This window comes from Aythya fuligula, chromosome 20, assembly GCF_009819795.1.
Source record: "Aythya fuligula isolate bAytFul2 chromosome 20, bAytFul2.pri, whole genome shotgun sequence".
NCBI classification, from domain to species: domain Eukaryota; kingdom Metazoa; phylum Chordata; class Aves; order Anseriformes; family Anatidae; genus Aythya; species Aythya fuligula.
In genome coordinates this window covers 6,864,716-6,886,731 of record NC_045578.1, presented here as the reverse complement: position 1 = coordinate 6,886,731, position 22,016 = coordinate 6,864,716, and the positions used below count along the sequence as shown (strand labels likewise).

Sequence of the window (22,016 nt, the reverse complement as noted above, 5' to 3'; positions counted from 1 at the left end):
TTTTAGTCTTACAAAGACGATGAAATGAGAAAAATACAATTTTTTCTCTTGCTGACTCCGAGCATTTCTGTTGCTCACGCAGGTAAAGCTCAGGCAGTGTATGGTGGTTTTGTCTCCTGATTAAAAGGAGCTGGAGTCTTATTTTTTTCTTTTGGTCTTGCTGGGTGTAATTTGAGGCAAGAAATTGCTGCCCACAGGATGTCTGTGAAGTTTTCCCTGAATATTGCATACTTAGAGTCATGAAGAAATCTCATCTGTGGACGGCAAGCAACGGCTCAGTTGCTAAAGTTCCTCTGAGTCGTGGCTGTGATGGGTGTTTGTGTCTCAGCACCTCGGGAAGGACTCTGAGCACTCCACCTGCTGCAGAGGGCGAGCAGAAAATCCAGGTGTGGAGTTGGTTTTGCAAGGTTTTACAGCTGCACATCTTCCATTTCTGGTAGTGCGTGTGATCTAGTGCTTGTAGAGCAGTGCTGATGCTTGTGGAGATCTGGGCAAGGAGGAAAATCGGACGGATTTCTCCAGCTTGGCTCAGCTGCATCATTTTCCTGAGCTTTGTGAAGCGCTCGTGGCTGGCTGTCAGTGCTGTGTCCTGCTGTAGGAGGGGGGATTGCAGCAAGGGCTTGGGCCAGGTGCCCTCTAAACACCTTGTTCCAACCAAAAAATCTCTCCCCAGCCCTGGTGATGTTGGGAGACTTGAATCCTGAGTTGGTTTTGTTGCTGGACCCACCTTGTACTGGCACACTGATGGTGGGCTTCGAGTGTAGCTGTGCAGAGCTTGCATATAAACAGCTTTGGTGCTTCGTGCCTTGCTGTGAGGGCTTGGGGCCAGAAACTCTGAGCCTGTGCAGAGCAAGAGGACAGCACGTGCCCTGCCTCTTCATGCAATGTGAGAGAGCCAGTCAAATGAAGGAGAGGTTTCTTTGCCATCCGTAACAACCGTCTTTGAAATCCAAGAGAGAATTACGGATCCCCTTCTGCGTGTCAGCCAGCAGAGAGCAAGACAGGTATTTTGGTTTAAGCAGGTAGCTGACCCACTTCTCAAAGCGTTTCCATTGCTGCCACGAGATTCAGTACAGGCCAGTGGTCCTGCGTCTGTGCTTGGTCAGGCCTTCTCCCAGGGATGGCTCTCTGCCTCTTTCTTTTCCGTGTTCCTCCGTGTATTATAACTTTGAATTGTCTCTCTGTTGTTGCAGTGTGCAGAGGAGTGAATGCCCCATGTTGTGTTAGTGCCTGTCTGCCATGCTGGCCTGTCTGCCAGGACCAGGTGACCTCTCCTTTCAGCTTCTTTCTTACACGCAGATGAACACTGGACTTCAGAAATGTGAGTGACGTTTTGTCTGCAGGATGTGGTTAACTGTTAAATCTGGCTCTGGTACAGCTGTGAAATAAACATTTAGGGTACAGTGGAAAAACCATTTAATGTCAGAGGCCTCGTTTTGTTGTGCCTTCAAGGCATCCCTCAGCAATGGCTACAAGAAAGCGCTGTGGAGGTTCACGTGCGTGCAGCAAGGCTTTCCAAAGGGTAATTTTAACCACCACGAGCCAAAATGCAGGCAAGGTTTCTGTGAGATTCATGCCTCTGCTGGAAACATGTTGTGCTAAAAGCGTGCCGGTTGACTTGCTCCTTAACACAACTTTTTCCCGACTCTCTTTCATTTCGATTCGTTTAATTACTCGTAGACACCCGTAAAAGCTAGACTGGGCTAATGCAAACCCTTTGAGGTCAGCTCTCTTGTTGTACACACCTGGGGCATGTACTGCAAATATTCGTGATCTAGCCCAAATTACTAAAGTTCAAAGTTTCCGTCTTCTTTCTGATGTCTCTTTGGTGCCTCTCAAAATCTGTCTGCAGAGAACTGTGATAACTCCAGTGTTCCTGTCGATAGCCGAAGTGGTATTTTCAGGACTTACACTTGGGAATACAGGGTTACTGGCTAGAGGTTTTTAAAATCTGACGCTGTCTCTGCTCTTTATTGTCGTACCCTGATTGTTCAGCTGAAATTTCAGAAGGTTTCTACGTCAGAGCCGTGTACGTGGCTCACAGGGATGTGAGCTGTGCGTGAAACGTGCACCGGGAGATCTTGGTGCCCTCGCTCTGCTCGTGGACTCGTTACTCTTTAAAACCAAGTAATTAACACTCCGGTTAGAGCTAAATCGTTAACGTGGTAAGATGCTGCTGAAAATAGGTAAGCTAATTTTGCAGTTGAGGGTGACATTCTCAAAGTACCAGTCCTGCCGGTGGCGCGTGACACTGTTCACGTACACGTGTGCTCCCCAGCACCTCTCGAGGAGCGTTTATGCCGACTCCACAGGCTTGGTGCCTGTAACCACACTTGTGTCTACAGCAGAAATCCTTACTCACAAAAGGACTTCAGTAGGTGGTGCGAAGCCAGGCTTCCCCCTTCTCCCTTTCCATTCCCAGTCTGAGTTTTGCTGACTAAAACGAGCTTACCCAAAAGGCAGGCTGCCGTGGAGAGGCCGTGCCTCGGCTCTGGCATTGCGAGAAGCGTCTGTGGAGGATTGGAAAGCTCAGCTCTGAAAGCAAATCACTTAGGTTCACGCCAGCGTAGCCGTGCATAATTCAGGTGTTTGCTAATTACACAGCTTACGAGGCAGTGTTTTAACCTGATGGTACCCGCTGCTGTTCCGGAGGACGACGTATCCCCATGCCCAGAGCGTCGCTGCCTGCTGCTTGGTGAAGTGTTCGGGGCACTGCAGTTAAAAGAATTTAGGACAAAAGTAGCTGGCAGGCACTGGCTGGCGGTGGTAGTGCTCAGCTGTTCCAGTTTGTTCTGATTTATATGGAGGAGGAAACTGCTCACACAGACCTCGCTCACCCCTGCTGCAGATGTGTGTAAGATTAATTGGTGCGTTTCTCTCCGCGCTGTATATGCACGAGTGCTCTAGCCCCTGGCCAAGGCAAAGCTGAGTTAATGAGTGTTTTTAATGAACAGTGACTCGTGACTTTTGATGGGGGGTGGGATAGGGCTTTAATAATGGTGCTGTTGCTTCAGCAAAAGGCACAGAACTCCACCTGATAACCTTTATTCAGGCTGAGCATGTGTTTGTATTAACGGTTTAAGTGTCGGTTTCTGGATCAGACTTTTATTCACACTTAAAATTCCACACTGGCTCGATTACCTTTTTATTCCTACTTTCAAATAAGAGGCATTTTTCTTAAAGATGGTCCGTGGAGTAGGAGCTTTGAGGATTGATCACTTATATTTCTTCCTTTTGAAACCGAACCACTAAGGGACTCCAGGTTTCCTATTTTCCTTCGAATCCCAACCTATGACAGCATCAGAGGACAGGCCGTGCGGGCAGCTGAGGCCGAAGGCAGCATCCTCAGCCCAAATCACCTCCGATCTGGGAGCTGAGGCTCCTTTTTTCAAGTCTTCTGCAGCCGAGACCCCTGTGCAGAAGGCGAGCACGGCTGCTTTTCACTCGTCCTGCTGCAGACACCCTCAACAGGGCAGGAATCCTGAAGGCCCGGTTGTGTTTTATTTAACGGTGATGAAAATTTAACCATAGGCAATTCGAAAAGCCGTGGGGTTTAAAGGCTTAATGTGAAGTGCACTTGAAAGATGCTGCATTAGCGCTGAGGTGAGGCAGAGGAGTGGATCTCATCTGACAAAAATAGCTCCGGCGTGGTGCGACGCCTGCAAGGATGCCAGCAGATGAGCCGCGTGCCTCGGCGTTAGCACCATCAGTTTATGGGGTAATTGCTCGGATGCACAGCTTTACCCTGTAGTAAACAGGAAATAATTGCTTTTCAACAAAAAGTGTTCGGCCTCGCGTTCACCGTCCCATTGTTTTCTTCACGGAACCTTTGTGGCCTGGTGCAGAGCTCTGGTGCTTGCCCACAGATCACACGTGTTCTTCCTCATAGCAACATTTTCTTTCGGTCTATTCTGGTTTTCCATTCCCTTAGCTACAAGACCTAATCGTTTTTTACCGATTTATAGGGTATTTTGGTCAGATATTCAGGCTCGTGAGCACAGCACAACATTTTACACAGCACACTGGGACCCAGCATCTTGGTCAGGCCTAAGGAGATGGACTGAGGTAGTTCACAGTAAGAGGAGCATCAGGTTAGCTGTCTACAAAAAGGGATCTGTTTCAAGTGGTTGGTTCCAGAAGATCCCATCCAAGGGATTTAAAAGGTCGTTTACCATTTCGTAGGGTACCAAACCTGACAGTGTGTTGCTTAAGCCTGGCTGAGGGGTTGTTTTCACCCTCAGAGGAAGGAATCCATCCAGATTCAGGATTGCAGGTACGCGAGGTATGCGTTCCTTTGTCCCTTGTTGATGGCTCTTCCCTGACTCGTGTTGCAAGGGGTCGCCCCAGGGGGAAGAAACAGAACTGGATGAGTTTGGGACACTGCTAAAAATAAAGGTCGGGAAGCTCACGGAGGCCTTGGCCTCTGATGAACGCGATTCAGAGGTTCTGCTCCCCGGTAGGGACACAGCAGCTCTCAAAAGGACAGACAGAAACCACCTGCCCGCAGCGGAAGATACGGGGATAGGAACAGAGAGGATATTCAGGTTAATATCAAATGAGCGCTTTGATTAAGAAGAAGGGTGCTGTGTGCCCGTGTTTGGACAGCACGCAGAGGGGACGAGCATAAACGGCAGCGCGGTGCGTGCTGTGCTAGGGACCCACGGCAGCCCGCCTGCAGAGCTTCTCATTTCACAAAAGGTATTTTTAATACTTCTATAATTATCCTTCCTTTCGGTATTCATCCCATTTCCCGTTTTCTGGCCCTTGCTTTCCGACGGTGAGTGCTCTTAGAGCAGCACTGATCTCCTGGCTCGGGAAGGCTGGAAGCCGCAGGACGCAGAGACAGCGAGTGCGAGCCGGCTGCTCCTCGGGCTTCAGCTGCATTCGGGAGCCTTTTGGAGGCAATTTGCTTAGAAGAATCAGAGATGGATTTTTCAAAAGGAAAGGCTGCTCGCCTGAGAGCATCAAGCACTCCGATTTCCGCAGCTCAGAGAGCCAGATGCAGGGCTGGGATGCTCTTGGGCTCTGGAGGAGCTGGCTCCTGTGCTTCACCTCCTTTCAGGCACGGGGATGCTGAGAAGTGGAGCAAAAAGGATGGGCGTTTTTTCCTGTTTGCAAGGTGGGGGGGGCAGAAAGGCAAAAGCAAAGTGGGATTGTAAAAGCTGCGAGCCATTATTTGAAGATTACAAAATGACTTCTGAAGTAGGAGCCTTGTGGTAGGGAAAGGGCCCAAGTCTCTGCTTGGAGTGAGATTGCAACGGGAGGCACAAGCACTTCCCCAGATTTCTGAAGTTCTTTCCAAAAGCACTTCAAGCTGGTAGGCAAGGTAGGTATCCGTAAATCAGCCTACGTGAAACCACACCTCTGTCTCCAGAAGTCTTTTGTCTGTGTCTGCGGAGCAGCACGGTTTTAATCTTGTGAGGTAATCGCACAATTCTGCTGTTTGATAGCGGGCTGCTGTCCCTAGCAAGGTGCCAGGCTGAAAATTCAGCCGAAGAAATAATTGCCAGCCATAAAATAACGTACGTGGAGCCTCCTTCCATTTGCTGAACTTGGACTGACAAGGACTTCCTAATGGACAAAAAGACACTCAGAGTGCTTTCAGATGGCAGCATCTAGAAGAGAGCTCAGATTTAAGTGGAGGCTTGAGCCGAAGTGCTCTGTAAGGCTCCCACCTCGCCGTTACGCGAGTTTCATGTTTAATTCATAACTTTCTGATTTCTGAATTACACGCTAAAGATTGTGCAAATGGCTCGAAGGGTCACGGGGAGGCAGCCTTAAACTAAGAGACGAAAGGCTGGCCCACCACCACCAGCCACAATAAGTACTGCAGGCTCCAATGCTGAGAGCACATTCCCTGGTTTTGTCCAGCTGTAAACGTGCTCTGAGCGAAACACGGGTTTGGCTTGGCTCCTCTGGGCAGTTTTATCCTGAAGTTGAAACTGGGGTGCTGTTGGTCTCCAGGTAATAAAGGGAACGAGGGATGTGGTAGATGATCTGCTGGTGTGGGAAGGTGAAGTTGGTGCCTCTCGGTTCCCTGGAGATCTCCTCCCCTTGCTGCGTGGTTGTGGTGTCCTGGGGTTGGTCCCTGGCTTGCCGGAGTCAGTATTGATGAATTTCCTTTCTCCGCAGGGGACACTACACAGAAAATGAGATCTGCACAGTATCCTACCCCAGCAGAATTGGATGCTTATGCTAAGAAGGTCGCCAACAACCCACTGACTATAAAGATTTTCCCCAACAGCGTCAAGGTTCCCCAGAGGAAACACATACGCCGTACTGTGAACGGACTTGATACTTCGGGCCAGAGGTACAGTCCTTACCCGTCTCAGGCCACCACGAAAACGGGCCTCCTGGCCATAGTCAAATCTCCAGCGAAAGGAATTATCAAGGACTTTGACGGGACACGCACACGCCTGCTGCCGGAAGCGATGATGAATCCCCCTTCCACCCCTTACGTTGCACCTAGCACTTTAACCCACCCCCAGGCGCTTGCTCGCCAGCAGGCTCTCCAGCATGCACAGACTTTGCCGCACCCCCAGAGCATCCCGCAGCCACAGACTTTGCAGCACCCTCAGGGGATACCACAGCCACAAAGCTTACCGCACCCTCAGGGGATCCCGCAGGCGCTGCCGCACCCTCAGAATATGCAGCAGCCGCAGGGCTTGCAGCATCCTCAGCCCATGGCACACCAGACTCTGCAGCACCCCCCCGCCCCCTTGCTGCAGCCGGGTTTACATGGAAGCAGAAAGATGCCGGATGCAGACGCGCCGCCGAATGTGACCGTGTCTACCTCAACCATTCCCCTCTCTATGGCTGCCACCCTGCAGCAGAACCAGCCACCGGACCTGAGCAGCATCGTGCATCAGATCAACCAGTTCTGCCAGGCCAGAGCTGGCATTAGCACTACCTCAGTCTGTGAGGGACAGATCGCCAACCCCAGCCCCATAAGTCGCAACCTGCTTATCAATGCAAGTACCAGGGTATCTACTCACAACGTCCCTACGCCCATGCCTTCCTGTGTAGTAAACCCTGTAGACCATGCTGCTGCTGCTATTCCTTCTGCCTCCGTTAACGTGCCCATGGTGAATATTAACAGGGTGCCGCCCGCCTACCAGAACGAGATCAAATCGGTCGCCTGGAACCAGCACCAGCTTGCACATCTGCAGCAAATGTGCGGGGACGCTGCTGGGCCCGCCGGGCTGGCGGGGAAGCACCCTCAGAGAGAGATGGCAGGGCAGAGCTTCCCCGGCAAGACGTCCGGCTACCCCCAAGAACTGTGCATGGGCCAGTCGTTCAGCTTGAAGCCCCCCCTCGAGAAGCCCACCCCCTCTCCGCCGGTGAACGGCTTGCAGGGACCCTTGCCGTACACCAACGGGCACTATTTCCAGCCCATGTGGAATAACATCCTGCCCACGCCCAACAGCGACAGCTCCGGGTCCCAGGACCTCGCCATGCCTTTCCACGGGGGCCAGCCAGCAGGAGCGCCGCTAGATTGCGCGGGAGGAACTCATTACAGAGCTGGAGCTGGTCCATCCAGCCAGAATAATGTGATGCAGACCATGGATTACCTAAGCGGGGACTTCCAGCAGTCTTGCTTCAGAGATCAGAGCATGGCCGTGCTGGGAAAAGTCCATCGGCCCCCCATCAACCGAGCACCTGAACCAACCGATAGTCGAAATCTTCATATTCAACACCCAGGGTATAGATAGGCTGCAGTCACTTTCACAGACAGAATTAGAGGTTTAGTCTTAATTTTAATTAATAAGCAAGGCATTTTTAACTTGCAAACTTGTGTGATCATTATAGTAACCGTTGGAAGAAGACATACTGTATATTTAAAAGCTTTGCCTACATGTTATCTCTCTCTCCTTTATGCATCAAATATTTAACATGCCTTTTGTTTCAAAGAATTTCATTACACTACTCCACGCCACAGCTGTTTCCTCACCGCAGAATCCCCTTTGTGCTGCTTTTGCCTTCTGCTTAGTAACTGCGTGCTGGACTGATGTTGAGTTGCTGCAGGGTTTCGCAGTTGCATCTGTTCGCCAGCTCCTTGAAGAGCCAGGTAGTGTAGCCGCTTAAATTTCCATCTCAATTTCCTCCGAAGATTAAGAGCAACAGAATTTGTCAGGAAGCAGGGCTTATTTTCAGCTCGAAAGCCCATTTCATTAATGCATTAAACATTGACCATTTGCACTGTCTAGAGGCCTATTTAATTGAAAAAGAAGCCTACGTTTGCAAAGAGCTAGCTAGGGGTACGTATTGAGGCATTAACATAGGAAGAAGCTTTCCAGCCGTTTCTCGCGGAGATGCCGCCGTTTATCGTTTAGACTTTGTCCAAAGTCAAGAGTCTCCGACAGATTTATTATTTTTTTCCGATACTTTTGGTATTTTTTTTACAGACAGGGTGTGGGGAGAGGGGGATTGGCGGTTTTAGGGCCCAGGCAGCCTGGCTGCCGTCGGTAGCTGCCTTTTTCTGCATCACATTTCCCTTCCCCGCGCCTCTTTGGCCAGCTAACGTCGTCTGAACCCCTCGCTGCTAGGAGTCTGGCCGTCCCCAGGCGAAGGGCCGGGAATCCAGACCCACTGACAACTCCAAAAAGGGTTCAGCCTCTTTCCTCTGGTAGCTAGGATGAATTTCAGGGCGAGGAGACCTAACTCCAGCTTGTCTCCGGTGGCGCGGGGCCACGTTCTCAATGCTCTCACATTCCAGCAGCAGCTCTGGTGGAACGGGAGGCGGTGGATCCGAAGCGAAGCTCCGGCCACGAGACACCCAGGGGGGGGGCTTTAGAGTCCCGTATCCTACAGCAAAACGCCCCAGCTGATTTACTGGAACGACCCTCCTCTCTGGGAATTAGCGGAGCTGTTAATAACCTACCTTCTTCTTCCCGGAGTCTCGGTGCCTAACTACTTCTGTTCCTTCCCCAAGTCACTCGCAGCAGCTAGTCGAGTCAGTGACCGGTAGGACACTAACTGGTGGTAACCTCAGCGTCTTGTTCTCTTCCATGTCTTGAAACCTTTCCTTTTCCGAGAGCTGAATTTGTTGTAAGTAGAAAATTCCTCATCTCTGTCAACGAGGCTAATACTTGAACATAATGATCACAATCAAGTTTGGAAATTAAAAAAAAAAAAAAAAAAAACCTACAAAAAAAAAAAACAACCAACAAATAAATGCATTGATTCTTTATATGTACACTGGCTAAAAAAAAAAAAAAAAAAAAAAAAAACTATTGCTCTACACTGTAACTTTTAAGTGTAATATTTCTGTATGAATGTCGCCTGGTAGTGTGGGTTTGAGTAGCATTGTGTATGGGTGAACCCACTGGCCTCTGCCATCCACTGGCCTCCCTCACAGCCCTTTGAAAAACAAAGCCTTAAGTATTTGCTCCTTGAACTTTCCTTAACGAGCATGGTTTAAAATCTTAAGACATCATACAAAAATTCAAAAAAAAAAAAAGAGAAAAAAAAAACACAAAAAAAAAAAACCTTACAAGTTTTGAAGTGACGTCATAGTTGGCTAGAGATTCTTAAAGTTTTTTCGTAAATGGAAAAATTAGAAAACATTTATTTGTATTTTTTTAATTTAGATGTGTAGTCCTGGGCTGTAACAAATATTTAGGTTTCAAAGCTTAGCAGAGTACGTTTTCTGACTCCTTGCGTAAGTTAGTACACTTATGTCATTATTTAAATTCCTTTAAGTGTACTATGAGCCGTTCTTTAGTGATAACTCTTTAGCAAAGTTAAGCAATTTGACTAAAGACGGATTAAATTATGTGTTGGCTTGTGTTGCCTTATATTTAAAAAGGAAAAATTGCCTGATTGTGTTATGCCAAATGATAGCAACATGAAGTCCTAATTTATTGTTTATAATCGTATTCCTGCAGTCTTTGTGAAAACTGGTAAATATACATCTATGAAAGAACTAAAATCCTGAGGCTTTTCATGCAATATTTTTCTGAATACATTATATTGGAAGCCAAGGTTCGAGTCTGAAGCTGCTTCCCTTACAGTCTCCCTGGCGTCTCCCCTCTCCCCAAATCGATCGAGGGCTGTGCTATGACTTTAACCTTTCCTGCTAAGTTAGTGACTGTAAGGTGTTCTGCTACCTGAATACGTACCTTTTTACTAAATAAAATATTGCCATCTCCTCTCTTCGTTAGCCTGCTGCAAATCTGACCCCAGACTCTTATTTAAAGCTCTTTTTTTTTTTTTTTTTCCCTTCCTGCTCTTCTCCTAAGAGAGAGCCCTGAGCAGAGCCCCGTTGTCGTGGCCTTTGCCGAAGTGGTTTTGATGTGGCTGCTAGCGCTGGATGTGCACTGGGAGCCGCTGCGATTTGCTCTGCAGAGAGCCACGACCTCCGAGACTTTGCCCTGGCACCGCAGGACTGGGAAGCAAAACCATTCCCAAGCAAAAATATTCCCAAGCCTCGTCCAGGCGGGACGTTGCCAGGTGCCTGCTTGAAAAAACAGCCATCGCTTTCCGAGTAAAACATGCAAAAACACTTCCTTTTTTGTTGTTCTAGGAGCGAGGGCTTTTTTCGAACGGCAGCTAACAGCTTCTCCTTTCTCCTTCCCCATCAGATCTGCACAGAGGGACAGCCACCGCCCTGCCTCCCTCCCGGGCGCAGGGACCCCAGCCTCAGCCTGCAGGGCAGCCCCGTGGGGCACTGCTGCTCGGGGAGGAGCGGGTGAGGCTTAATCCCGAGGCCAGGGGCCCCGCAGTGCGGTAGGAGGTGTTTCTGTGCCATTTATTTCACGCTCTGTGGGTCCTTTCCTCGCTGAAGGACAGCCCGGAGGCCGGTGCCACGCGCGGTGCCGAACGCGGTGGCAGCAGCGGCGCAGGGACCAGCACCCCTCGGCTCCCGGGGAGCCTTCCAGGAGTTCACAGCCCTGCTCCCAGCGCAGATCTTCCCTTCTTGCCTTTTTGCCTTTTTTTTTCTTTGTTATCTCGGTGGCTTCATGACCTCTAGCACAGGAAATGCGAGCTCCAGATTTCTGGTTCCATGCTCGTGCGCGGAGCCTGGGTACCCGCAGGTGGCAATTCTGCTCTTTGAGCCAAGAGCAGGGTCTTTGCAGGCGTTTTTTTTGGAACTATTTATGCTGTGTTGTCAGCACCAACCCCCGTCCCCTGTACCGTATCACACTGGTTTAGCAGAATCTTGTTATCCTGGTGGTTTCTGGCACCACCCTTGCCAGCCAGAGGTTGGCATGAAATAGCTTCTGGAAGGGTTAAACAGGAAAGTGGTGTAAAACCTCCCAGGAGGAAGCTTCCATCTCCGTGTCTTTTCTTTTGAGCAGAAGCTTTGAAGCTGTTAAATCTCAAGCCCAGTTTGTTACAGCCCAAAGTTACCGTTTTATAAAGACACTTGTGAATTTCCTTTCTTTAAGCTTACGCTGTGAAAGACGTCTCCGTGGGACTTGGCCACTCCCGTAGAAACCAAACAGAAATGTTTGCTGGGGCTCACGGTGGAGACAACGGGGAATTGCTGCTGTATTTGATTAAACCACATACTGATTATATACGCTGCTTCTTATGTGCTACGGGTATGAACTAGATCTTTTTTTATTTTATTTTTTTTTTTGTCTGCAGGAAAAATAAAAAAAGTAAAGCAGAAAAAAAACAGAGAGAGAGAAAGAGAGCCCTGGTCCCTCTGCCCCTTGTGCTGTTTGTGTGCAGGGCGAGTACCGTGGGGGGGTACAGAAATACCCAGCGGGTGCCTGCTGCTGGCTGGGGTTGGGCACGTCCTAAAGGAATTTGGGGAGGGGGCTCGGGGTGCAGGGGGGTACGACCTGGCTGCTCTTCTCCCCTAAGAGCACAGAGGGGGGCTGGAGGAACAGAAGCGATGCTCAGAGGCAGGGAGGTGCTGAAGGAATTGCTCACAGAGCCAGGGGGCGAGGAGGCTGACATCCTGCCCAGGTGGAACAAATTCGGAGGTCGGGTCCATCCCTCGCCCTGCACATACGGGGTGGGGGGAGAAGGGCTCGGGGTATGGGGGGGCTGCTCCCAGCGATGCCCTGGGAAGCCTTGGCACCAACAGCACGTGCAATAAATTCCCAGTTTGGGTTCTCAGCGTAAAAATAAGTAAAGCTTTTTTAAAGGGGATCAAAACATTCAGAGACCTCTTCCTGAAAACGGAGCCAAGGGGGGTTCCCTCCATTCCCAGTGATCATGGAGCTCCTGGACGGGACTCGCTGCACGTTTTCCTCTGCAAGAAGAGAGAACAACTGATTTTTTCCAAACCCCTCTGCACTTGCTCGAAAGACACGGGCGTCTAAATTTTCTCCGACGACAAACAAACATTTTTCCTGGGGTTGCCAGAACCACACTTCGGTGTCTGCTGTCTCCATCAGTCTCCACAAGGAGGAATCCGTTCCGCAGAGCCTCTTCCAAAGCCTCTCACATCAGCTACCCCTGGTATCAGCATGGGGAACCCAGCCTCTGGGGGGGGGGCAGAGTGGGCTCAGCCCTTGCAAACTTCTCCTTTAGGTCGAGTGTGGGGTTTTTTTTTGATGGTTCAGCTGCTGTGTTTGGTCTTTTCCTCCTGTGCTGGGCTCACGTTGCCAAAATTGAATTGGGTCCAAGGTAGGCGATGCGCTAGGAGAGGCGTAGAAAATCAGCACACGGGAAGCTGTAGCAAATAAAACACCAAGCTGGGAGTGGGACAGCATTGAACTTAAATTCACCCATAATCTTAAAATGCCACGCCGTGCCCCCAGATTTCCCCCCAGCTGAAGGGAGGGGGCTTGGGGACAGCGCGAGGGCAGGGGGTGGCTCCTGCCCGGTGCCTCCACACTGCTCCAGCCTGGCCAATGCCACAAAACCAATTTAATTCTTCGTTTTTGGCCCCAGATTTGCCATCCAGCCTCACGCAGCACTTGGCCCTGGGTGCATGCAGAGCCCTCTTGGGGTCGTGGTGCAGCCGCCACGTTTCTGACGCTCTTCCAGCGCTCGACAAGGCCAAATTGTAATAAAATTACCGGAGTGTTTTATCTAATTAGTTTAAGCTAATTTCGAGGCAATTGGGTACAAGCCGTGGGTTCAGCCGGGAGGGCTGCTGGCCTGGGAGATGTGTTAAAACTGAAGAGGTGAAATCGCAGCGGGGTTTCACTGCCCACCCCGTAAACCCTCTCCCTTGATGTCCTGGTGCTCAAACCCCGCAGTCCTGGGAAGGGCTGGGGGAGGCGGCTGAGCCCGGGCAGGTTTTTAATAAAGGATGCAAAAAGCACTTTTGTCTTTGTGTTTTTCTTTTACCCTAATGAAATATTAATGCCATGTTCAGACAGCTCGGCTGAAGGTGTGACCACGAGCACAGCGGGGCTGGGGCAGCGAGCAAGGAGCCCCGATATGTTTTAGGGTCCTTTGCACTGCACTTCCCACAGCTTTCCAGGAAGTTTATTTTTAAACTCTCTGCTTGAGTCTAAATTTAGCAGCGGATCGATTCGTCTCCCTCCTCCCCTCGTGAATTATAAGAGCATCTCCTGCTGCTCAACCCAGTTCTTGGTGGGGATTTGCCCTCCCCGGCTCCGAACGGATCCCGGAGGGACGTGGAAGGGGAGAGGTGAAGGGGAGCGGGTACGGGGTGAGGCTGTGCAGAGGGCAAATTTCACACCGGAGATTGAAAAGGGAGAGAGGGGAAAACAAAAAAAAAAAATGGGGGGTGAAAATGGGGAAAAGGTGGCTTAGGGTCGTGGTCATTTTTGGGGTGGTTTCCACCGGTTTTGGGGCATTGCGCCGCACAACAGCAACACGGGTCCACGGCTGCTGGCCTTTTGGTGTGAGAGCTGCAGCTTTCAGCTCATTTCATCAATCATTTTTCACAATTCCATGGGTTGTTGGCTGTTTTTTTTTGGTGCAAGGCTCAGCAAAAGGCTGCGTGGAGGGGGGGGGGGGCAGCCCGGCTCCGTGCTCTGGTGCTGGCACCCTGTGCGCTCTCCAAAAGCGAGAGACCCCCCAAAAAATAAAGAGAAATGCGGGTTTGGGCTCTGCAGGGAAAAACCCGGCTTGTGCCCGGCCCCTGCTCCGGGAGGAGCCGCCGGGAAGGGAACGCGGCCGGCCGGGAGGGGGGGCCCCAGCCCCGGCCCTGCCCCGGCCCCGAGCCCCGGCACCGCGCGGCGGCGGCAGCGAGCACCGGAGGGACCGGGGGGCACCAGTACGGGCTGATACTGGGCACCAGTATGGGATTGCTGGGGGCACCAGTACGGGACTGGTGGGGCACCAGCACGGGCTGATACTGGGCACCAGTATGGGACTGCATCAGGCACCAGTATGGGTTGTTGCTGGGCACCAGTATGGAACAGGTGGGGCACCAGTACACGCAAATGCCAGGCATGAGTGTGAGATAGCATTAGAGGCCAGTAAAGGCTGTTCCTGGCACCAGTATGGGATTACATCAGGCACCAGTAAAGGCTGTTACTGGGCACCAGTATGGGGTGGCACTGAGCACCAATGGGAACTGAGGCTGGGCACTGCTGGCATCGACCAGTACAATGCTGGCTTTTGGCACCAGTACAGCTGGCACTGGGCACCAGTGTGGCACTGGGACAACCGGGGGGGGCCGGGGCGGGACGAGCTGCCCCGTGTGCCCCCCAGCACAGCTGGGATCAGTTTGGGGGGCACCACATCCAGTGGGGCAGCACTAACCCAGCTGTGGGATCGGACTGGGGGCAGCGCCCCCCCATCATACTGGGGTGACTGGGGGGGTCCCCATGGGCCCTGATCCAGCCGAGCCCCCCAAACCACCCCAACACCCCCACGGCCACCCACTGCCCCCCATCTACCCTGAATTATTGCCTCCCCTGGAGCGCTGATTGCCCCTGAGCTAACGAAGGGCTGGGGGGGGGGGACATCGGAGGGGGGCTGCAGGATAATAGGGGTGGCCTGGTGCCCCCCACAAACCGGTGATTACCGAATTAACCGTCTGCACCCGAGCCCGTCTGCCGCAGGGATGTGGGTCAGGGATTACCCACGCCGTGCCCCCAGCCCCCCTGTGGGGAGGCACTGGGGACGTGGAGCCCCCCCCGGTGCTGTCCCAGGACGTGGCACCCGGCCACGGGGAGGGGGGGGGGGCAGGAAGGAGCTCCAGGCAGCCCTAATAAATACAAGAACAGTTTATTGAAAAAAAACAAAAACAAATAAAAGAGGCAGGGAAAGGGGCATCGGGCCCCGGCCCAGGGTAATAAATAACAAACGTGCTCCCGGGGGGCACCGGCTTACAAAATATGGCTCTGGGCAGCGGGGACCCAAGCTGGGTCCCCAGCAAGGCTGGCGGGGGCCACCGGGCACCCCAGCGAGGAAATTGGGGGGGCCCAGCCCCCCGGCACCCCCCGGGCACCTGAGAAGGGGTTGAGCACCGAGCATGGCGGGGTCCCAGCCCCAGCGGGGGGCACGGGGGCAGCCCCCCCACCGCCTCCCTGAGAGCCGCCGGCGCGGCCACCGCGGGGTCCCCGGCGCCGGGGCGGGGGGCTCAGCACCGTGGGGGTCAGCCCGGGCTGGGCGTGCAGCTCGCGGCCCCCTGTCCCCCCCCCCAAATCCGGGGTTCAGGCGAGGATCTTTTGGGGGATCTCCACCGAGGCCTTGATGAAGATGGCGTTGTCCCGCACGTAGTTGCGCTTCTTGATGTCCTCGTGGGAGATGAACTTGGGGTAGCCGAAGCCCAGGGTGCTCTCGTCCAGGGAGCCGCGCGAGCTCCCCGGCTTCTGGAAGTTTTTCCAGTTGGGGTCGGGGTGGAAGGTCTCGGTGATGTGCTGGGGCTTGGAGAGCGAGGGGTCGCTCTGGTCCAGCAGGGAGAAGGTGACGCGGTAGGAGAAGGGCCACTCCAGCAGGTTGTCGTACTCGCCCGGCAGCACGCGGATGTAGACGGAGAGGTGGCTGCTCTCGCCGCTCCCGTTGCCGTTGAGGAAGGCCGAGACCTGCAGCTTGTAGCCGTACTTGTGGGTGTAGAAAGGGGGGCTGAAGAACTCGTAGTTGCTGCGGGCTTTGGCCTCCTGCAGCTTGCGGGCGTAGTCGGCGATCTTCCAGATGAGGATCCCGTCGCTGCTCACCGACAGCTCCTCCACGTCGCGCCGCAGCTCCAGGATCTCCTGGCGCTGCCGGCTCACCAGGGCGCACACCATGCCCAGGTGAGCCTTGGTGCTCTCCTCCAGGTGCCGGCCCATGGCCAGCTTGGGGCACTGCGGGGACGGCGGGGACGTCAGCGGGGGGTGGGATGGGGAAGGAGGAGGGGGCCGCGGGGATGGAGTTGGGGAATGGGGGTGGCGGAGAGGGGTGGCGCAGGGCTGCGCGGGGACAAAGGGGTGGGACAGGAAAGGGGTGGCACGGGGACAGGTGGTTGGGATGGCACGGGGACAGCAGGGTGGATTGGCACAGGGACGTCACCGTGGGATGGCACAGGGACACCTGGATGGGATGGCACGGGGACATCGAGCTGGGATGGCACGGGGAGGACACCAGGATGGCAAAGTGACGCAGGACAGGATGGGGACACCAAGCGGCCACAGGGATGGGGCAGAGCAAAGCAGGAACCCCACAAGGAACTGGACAGACGTCAGGGCAGGAGAGCTGTGGGGATGCTGCGGGGCACTTGGTGGCGTAAGGACACCGGGATGGGATGGGGACGGGGATGCTGGCACGGGGCTGGGGCCACACTTACCCGGTGCTTGCAGCCAGCCTCCTTGAAGGGACACAGCAGCATGGCAGTGTTGCAGCTCTCCTTCAGGTGGCTGGGCATGTCCTCCCGCGCGATGCTGGGCGTCCCGCACTGGTTGGGGCAGGGCACGGGGTACCGGGGACACTGATACTGGTGGTTCTGGGGACAGAGGACGGCGGTCAGGTGGTGGCGCAGAGAACCATCGGGGTGGCCTCGTCCCCACGGGCTCCGTCTCACCTGGATGGTGTCGAAGACGAACTCCTTGGCGCAGTAGGTGCAGGGCTGCGTGCGCTTGGGGCACTCGGCCAGGGTGTGCTGGGACAGCAGGCGCCGCATCATGCGGGCCCCGCACTTGTTCTCGCAGTACACGCTCTCCTGGGGACACGTCCCCTGGTGGCCCTGGGGACCGCAGCAGCGTCACCAACCACAGCCAGGATCTGTCCCCACGTTGTCCCCCATCCGGGTCCCCCACGGCCACCCTGCACCCCCTGAGACCCTGCTACCCCCCCCAGCCATCTGCGTGTCCCCTCCCCGGCCCGGCGTGTCCCCCACCCCGGTGCCCACCTCGAAGGCCTCCCCGGTGAAGTCGCTGGCGCAGAACTCGCACTTGACCCGGCGCTTGGGGCAGCCGTGCTGCACGTGCTCGGGCAGGTCGCGGCGGCTCAGCTTGGCGCTGCAGCGGTTGGGGCAGGGGACGACGTTGAAGGCGCAGGTGCCGAGGTGGGCCTGGGGGCGCAGGGACGGTCAGAGGGGGGGGGGGTCTAAAGCACCCCGAGGCGCAGCCCCGCTCCTCTCCTGCCCACCAGCTCCTACCTGGAGGTGTTTGATGAGCCCGCTCCAGCGGCAGCCCTCCTCGCTGTGGATGCAGCGGATGGCCAGGCTCAACACCTGCACCTCCAGCTCGGGGTCGGGGTAGATCTGTTGGGCAACGGGACGGCACCGGGCTGTCAGCATCCCCCACCGGCCCCCTCCTCTCCCCCCAAAACCCAGCGGGGAGCCGTGGGCACGGTGCCCGGGGCCGGATCCCCCCGCCGGCACGCGAACAAGCGCCCTTTGTCGGCCGTGGGTTTCCGTTTCCCAGCGCGGCGGCACAAAGGGCTCTTGCTTCCGCACGGGCACCTGTGCCAGGCACCGGGGCCGTGCCAAGTAGGGGGGGCGCAGAGACCCTCGGTGGGGACATGGGGACGTTCCCTTGCCAGCGGGGTGCCCTGGCCCCGTGCCTGCAGCTCCAGGCTCACCTTGGCGTAGTCCAGGGGCAGCTGGTCCTCGGGGCACTTGAAGACGCCTTCGCTGCAAGAGAAAGGGGTCGGGGGTCAGGCAGGGCTGGGGCACGGCGGTGACACATCCACGGCATCCCATGGGACCCCCCAGCCCCCAGCCCATCCGCGCTGCCCGCCCGGCGTGCCAAATCAAGCCCTCGGGGAGCCCTAATCCCGGCGGCAGCCGCTCCATCTGTCAGAGCTGGGAAATGCCCCCGCCAGACGCCCCCCGGGCTGCCCCCCTGCTGTCAGGGTGTGTGTGGGGGGGGTTGGCACCATCTGGAGCCCCCTCACACCCCCTCCCCGGGATGGAGGCAGGGGCTGGAGGGGGCCAAGGGCAGCCCCTGGTGCCGGGGCCAGCAGCTGGGCTCCAGATGTGCAGCCCGGATGCGCGGCCCCAGGGGCTGCCCCTCGCCAGGAAACGGCCCCGCCAGCCACCCCGGCGAGGTGGGAACGGGGTGGGGGGACACGGGACCTGCAGCTGGGCCCTGCACACGGAGCCGTGTACCCCCAGCACGCCGCGTCCCCACCCCCCAGCAGGACGGGGGAGCTCGTGCCAAGAACCAGCCCTGGGCGCAGGATGGGGACGGAGCCCAACGGGGAGCACAATGGCACCGGGCACGGCTGGCCGGGAGCCACCGTCACCCCATGGCACCGTGCCCGGGGTGGGAAGCTTTGGGTGCTGCCCCTGGGGACAGCAGCAGGGACAGGCAGGGACCTGAGCTCTGGCACCACACGGGATGTGAAGGGGACGAGGTCGCCCCGTGCCCCCGATCGCTCCACGTGCCAAGGGGCTGCGGGATGTTGTGGCCATCCCAGCAGTACCACCGGCGTGTGCTGGCCTGGGATGTCACCGGGATCAGCTCGGTGACATCCCCAACAGCCCCTGAGCCCCAGTGCTGAGGACCAAGGGATAATGGGGTCAACAGCGGGGTGCGAGCCCTCGGGGCACGGCCACGTCCAGCCCCTGCTCTGCCACGTGCCCGCTGTGTTTGCTGGGCGTTCCCTCGGGACCACCACCGCCACCAGCAGCAGCCCCAGGCCCCTTTTTGGGAGGTGGCATCGCCCCATGGCCTTTGGGAGGGGACGCAGCGGGGCGGCAGCACTGGCCCTGCCCGGTATCGGGGTGCGGGGGCCGGAATCCCCATTGGGGCGGGGGTCCGGGGCGCGAATCCCCGACAAAGCCTCCCCATTCCTCACGCTCGGCCGGGCAGGGAATGTGCTGAGGCAGCACGGGGGGCACCGTCCTTGCCTCTGACCTTCGTGGCGAGCAGGGGCGAAGGGGCAGGACCCCCCCCAAAACCCCAAATAGAAGGTTTTTGTTTGTTGTTTTTTTTTTTGGGGGGGGGAAGCACAGATCCCCTCGTGTCCGGAACTGAGCCCCACGGCCCCGGGTGGGTGCGGGAGCGGAGGCACAGCCTGGCACCGGCCCCGGGAACGCCCGGTTTCTACGAAACCGGCCTCGGGCACCCCGGTGCCCCCCCCCCACCCCGGGGACCGTGCAAAGGTCGCCGGAGCGGGGCGAGGCTGAGCCGGGGGCGGCGGCGGGCGGAACGCGGGGCCGGGGGCGCAGCAAGCCCGGGGGGGGGATGGAGATGGAGGGGGACGGGGAAAAAGAAGTGTGGGGGGGGGAGGACCCGAGGGGCTCCCGGGGGTGGGTTTTGGGGGGGCTCCGGGGTGCTGCTTCCTTCCTGCGCGGCCGGGGCAGGATGTTGGAGGGTGCTGGGAGCGCGGCGCTTCGCCTGGCCTTCCTCCTCCTCCTCTTCCTCCTCCTCCTGCTCTTCCTCCTCTTCCTCCTCTTCCTCCTCGCCCCCCCCCACGGCTCGCTGTCACGCCTGGGGGGGCCGCCTTGCACCCCCCCCCCCCCTCTCTCCCTTTTTCCCCTGCAGCACCCATCGTGCGCGCCCGCACCCTTGGGTGCGGTGTGTGTGTGTGTGGGGGGGGGACCCTGCGTGATATCCCGGCGGGGTTAAAAGGAGGGGTCGGGGAGGGGGGGTCCGGGGGGGGGGGGGGTCCTCACCTGAGGAACTCCTGCAGGCAGGTGTCGCAGAAGCGGTGGCCGCAGGTGGAGACGCGCACGGGCTCCCGCATGGGCTTCCCGCACAGCGGGCACAGCACCCGGCGCCGCGGCCGCTCCAGCAGCTTGTAGTCGTAGCCCGGCATCGCCCCCCCACACCCCCCACCCCACCCCCGGCCCCGAAGCCGGCTCCCGGCCCCGCTCAGCCTTCCTCCTCCTCCTCCTCCTCCTCCTCTTCTTCCTCCTCCTCCTGCCCGAGCCCCGGCTCCCGGCTCCCGACACCCGGCTCCTCCCCGGGGCGGCGACAAAAGCGCAGCCACGCCGCCCCCAGCCCCTCTGCCCGCCCCCCCCCGGGGGTGGTTGGATGGGTTTGGGGGGGATTTAGGGGGTTTAGGGGGTGGGGGGGATGGAGGGCGGGCTGTGGGGCAGCAGGGGGTACTGGGGGGAGCTGGTGCTGCGCCCCAAGGGGGGCTTCGTTCCCAGCAGCTGGGGTTACTGGTTCCAGTCCCCCCATGGAAGTGGTTCCCAGTTAGCAGAGGTTTTGGGGCTCCTGTCCCCTGGGTCTGGTGGCAAAAAGCTCTGGGCGAAGCTTGGCCCCACGTGTGCTGAGCACAAAAAAAATTTGGCCACCCCCGGGGCTTTCCCGAGGGCCCCGACACGCTGACAGCCCGCGGCCGGGGGGGAAACACAACGTGCAACAAATGAATATTAAATTAAAAAAAAATAATAATAATAGACAGCTGGGTGAGCGCAGGGAGCTGGCAGCGGTGCCACCCGCCAGCTGTCACGGGGGGTTTGGGCTGCTCAAATTTGGTTTCTCCTGGGGGGGTTTGCTCGGAGCCAGGAGCCCCCAGGGCAGCCCCGGGTCCCTCTGGTTCTGCCACCAAGTCGCAGCATGCTCTGGAGCCAAACACATAACAAAAACAGCCACTGCCTGACACACAACCCAGCTCCCTGAGACACAGTCCGATCCCAAAACCATCCCTGGCCACGGCTGTGGGATGGGGTGATGGCCAGGAGGGTCCTGCAGGCCCTGCACCAGCAGGCACGGACCAGGCGGAGTTTTGTCACCATTACCCCCACCTCTTTGATGTTCCCCAATTTTTCCGTTTCTAACCTGGCTGAAGAGCCATCTCTGCTAATTAGCCCGGAGCTGACAAAGCCATCAGAAGGCGCTGGCTGTGCCGGCAGGATGGCTCTCGGAGGTGTCAGACCCTGCAAACAAAGCTCCCCTCCTTTCCCCCCTCTCCCTAATGAGAGCCCTCCCCGCACTCCACATCACAGCCCCGGCGTTTGTCTCGCACAAAGGCGACACTCAACCTCTGGGCAGGGCACTCGCCTTTGGAGAGGGGGCTATGTCCCCCCCTGGACCCATCTGGGCTCAGGGAGGTTTCCTTCTCCTCCTTCCTTCCCTTTTTCCCTGTGTTTAGGGACAGAAAACCAGAAAACAGCCGCTCTGGCTTCTAAAGAAGCCAAGGCGGCGCCTTTTGCCCCCGGGGAAGGAGTGGGGAGAGCTCGCTCCCTGTTCTGGGGACCAGTGCCTGCAGAAGGCGAGGTGCTGGACAGACAGACGGACAGATGGATGGATGGATGGATGGATGGATGGATGGATGGATGGATGGATGGATGGATGGACAGTGGCTGTGAAGCGTCTTGGGAACGGGGCTGTGACCAGGCCAGGTGCCAGCACCAACCCAGATCAGCTCAGGGAGCAGCAGGCACGTTTTGGCCGTTCCCTGCTGACAGCAAGGGGCCGAGGGCAGTGGGACGGGTCAGCTCAGCAGGCATGGGAACCTGCAGCCCTCGGAGCCTGCCTCCCTGCAGGCAGCTTTTCCTCAGTGAAAATGAACAGATCTGGGTGTAAATGGACAGACCTGGGCACCCAGGTGAGGTCAGCACCGCTGGGGAGTCAGGGATGCACCACCAAGGACCGGGAGCCCTCGGTCCCATCACGGCCCCGGGTTGTGCTCAGCCCCTGGGCTGCAGCCGAGCTCTTCCAGGCGTTTCCAGCACCGGGGTGCAGGGACAAAGCAAGGCTCACGGCAGAAGCCCTGAGACCTGCAGTTTTCACCGGGAGCTTCTGCAGGGAAAC

General features: G+C 56.6%; 2 protein-coding genes across 3 annotated transcripts in view; one reads left to right on the top strand and one right to left on the bottom strand.

Moving 5' to 3' along the window:
• The window catches only part of FAM222B (family with sequence similarity 222 member B), a 33,036-nt gene extending 23,893 nt beyond the window's left edge, over positions 1-9,143 (top strand). Inside the window, exons 2-3 of one of the 2 annotated variants that reach the window (XM_032201042.1) lie at positions 1,194-1,321; positions 6,133-9,143. In XM_032201042.1, the coding sequence (XP_032056933.1) occupies positions 1,240-1,321; positions 6,133-7,712 (1,662 nt within the window). In that variant the 5' untranslated portion in view covers positions 1,194-1,239 and the 3' untranslated portion in view covers positions 7,713-9,143. The remainder of the gene's footprint in view (positions 1-1,193; positions 1,322-6,132) is intronic. The other variant, XM_032201044.1, reaches the window with a different exon arrangement.
• A 6,312-nt stretch (positions 9,144-15,455) lies between these two features.
• TRAF4 (TNF receptor associated factor 4) lies at positions 15,456-20,070 on the bottom strand. Its single transcript, XM_032200973.1, has 7 exons — positions 19,928-20,070; positions 17,887-17,938; positions 17,462-17,566; positions 17,213-17,374; positions 16,886-17,047; positions 16,652-16,807; positions 15,456-16,172 (listed from the first exon to the last, which is right to left on the bottom strand). The coding sequence occupies exons 1-7, from the start codon at positions 20,068-20,070 to the stop codon at positions 15,540-15,542; spliced, it is 1,413 nt and encodes a 470-aa protein (XP_032056864.1). The 3' UTR covers positions 15,456-15,539.
• Between the last annotated feature and the right edge of the window lie 1,946 nt (positions 20,071-22,016).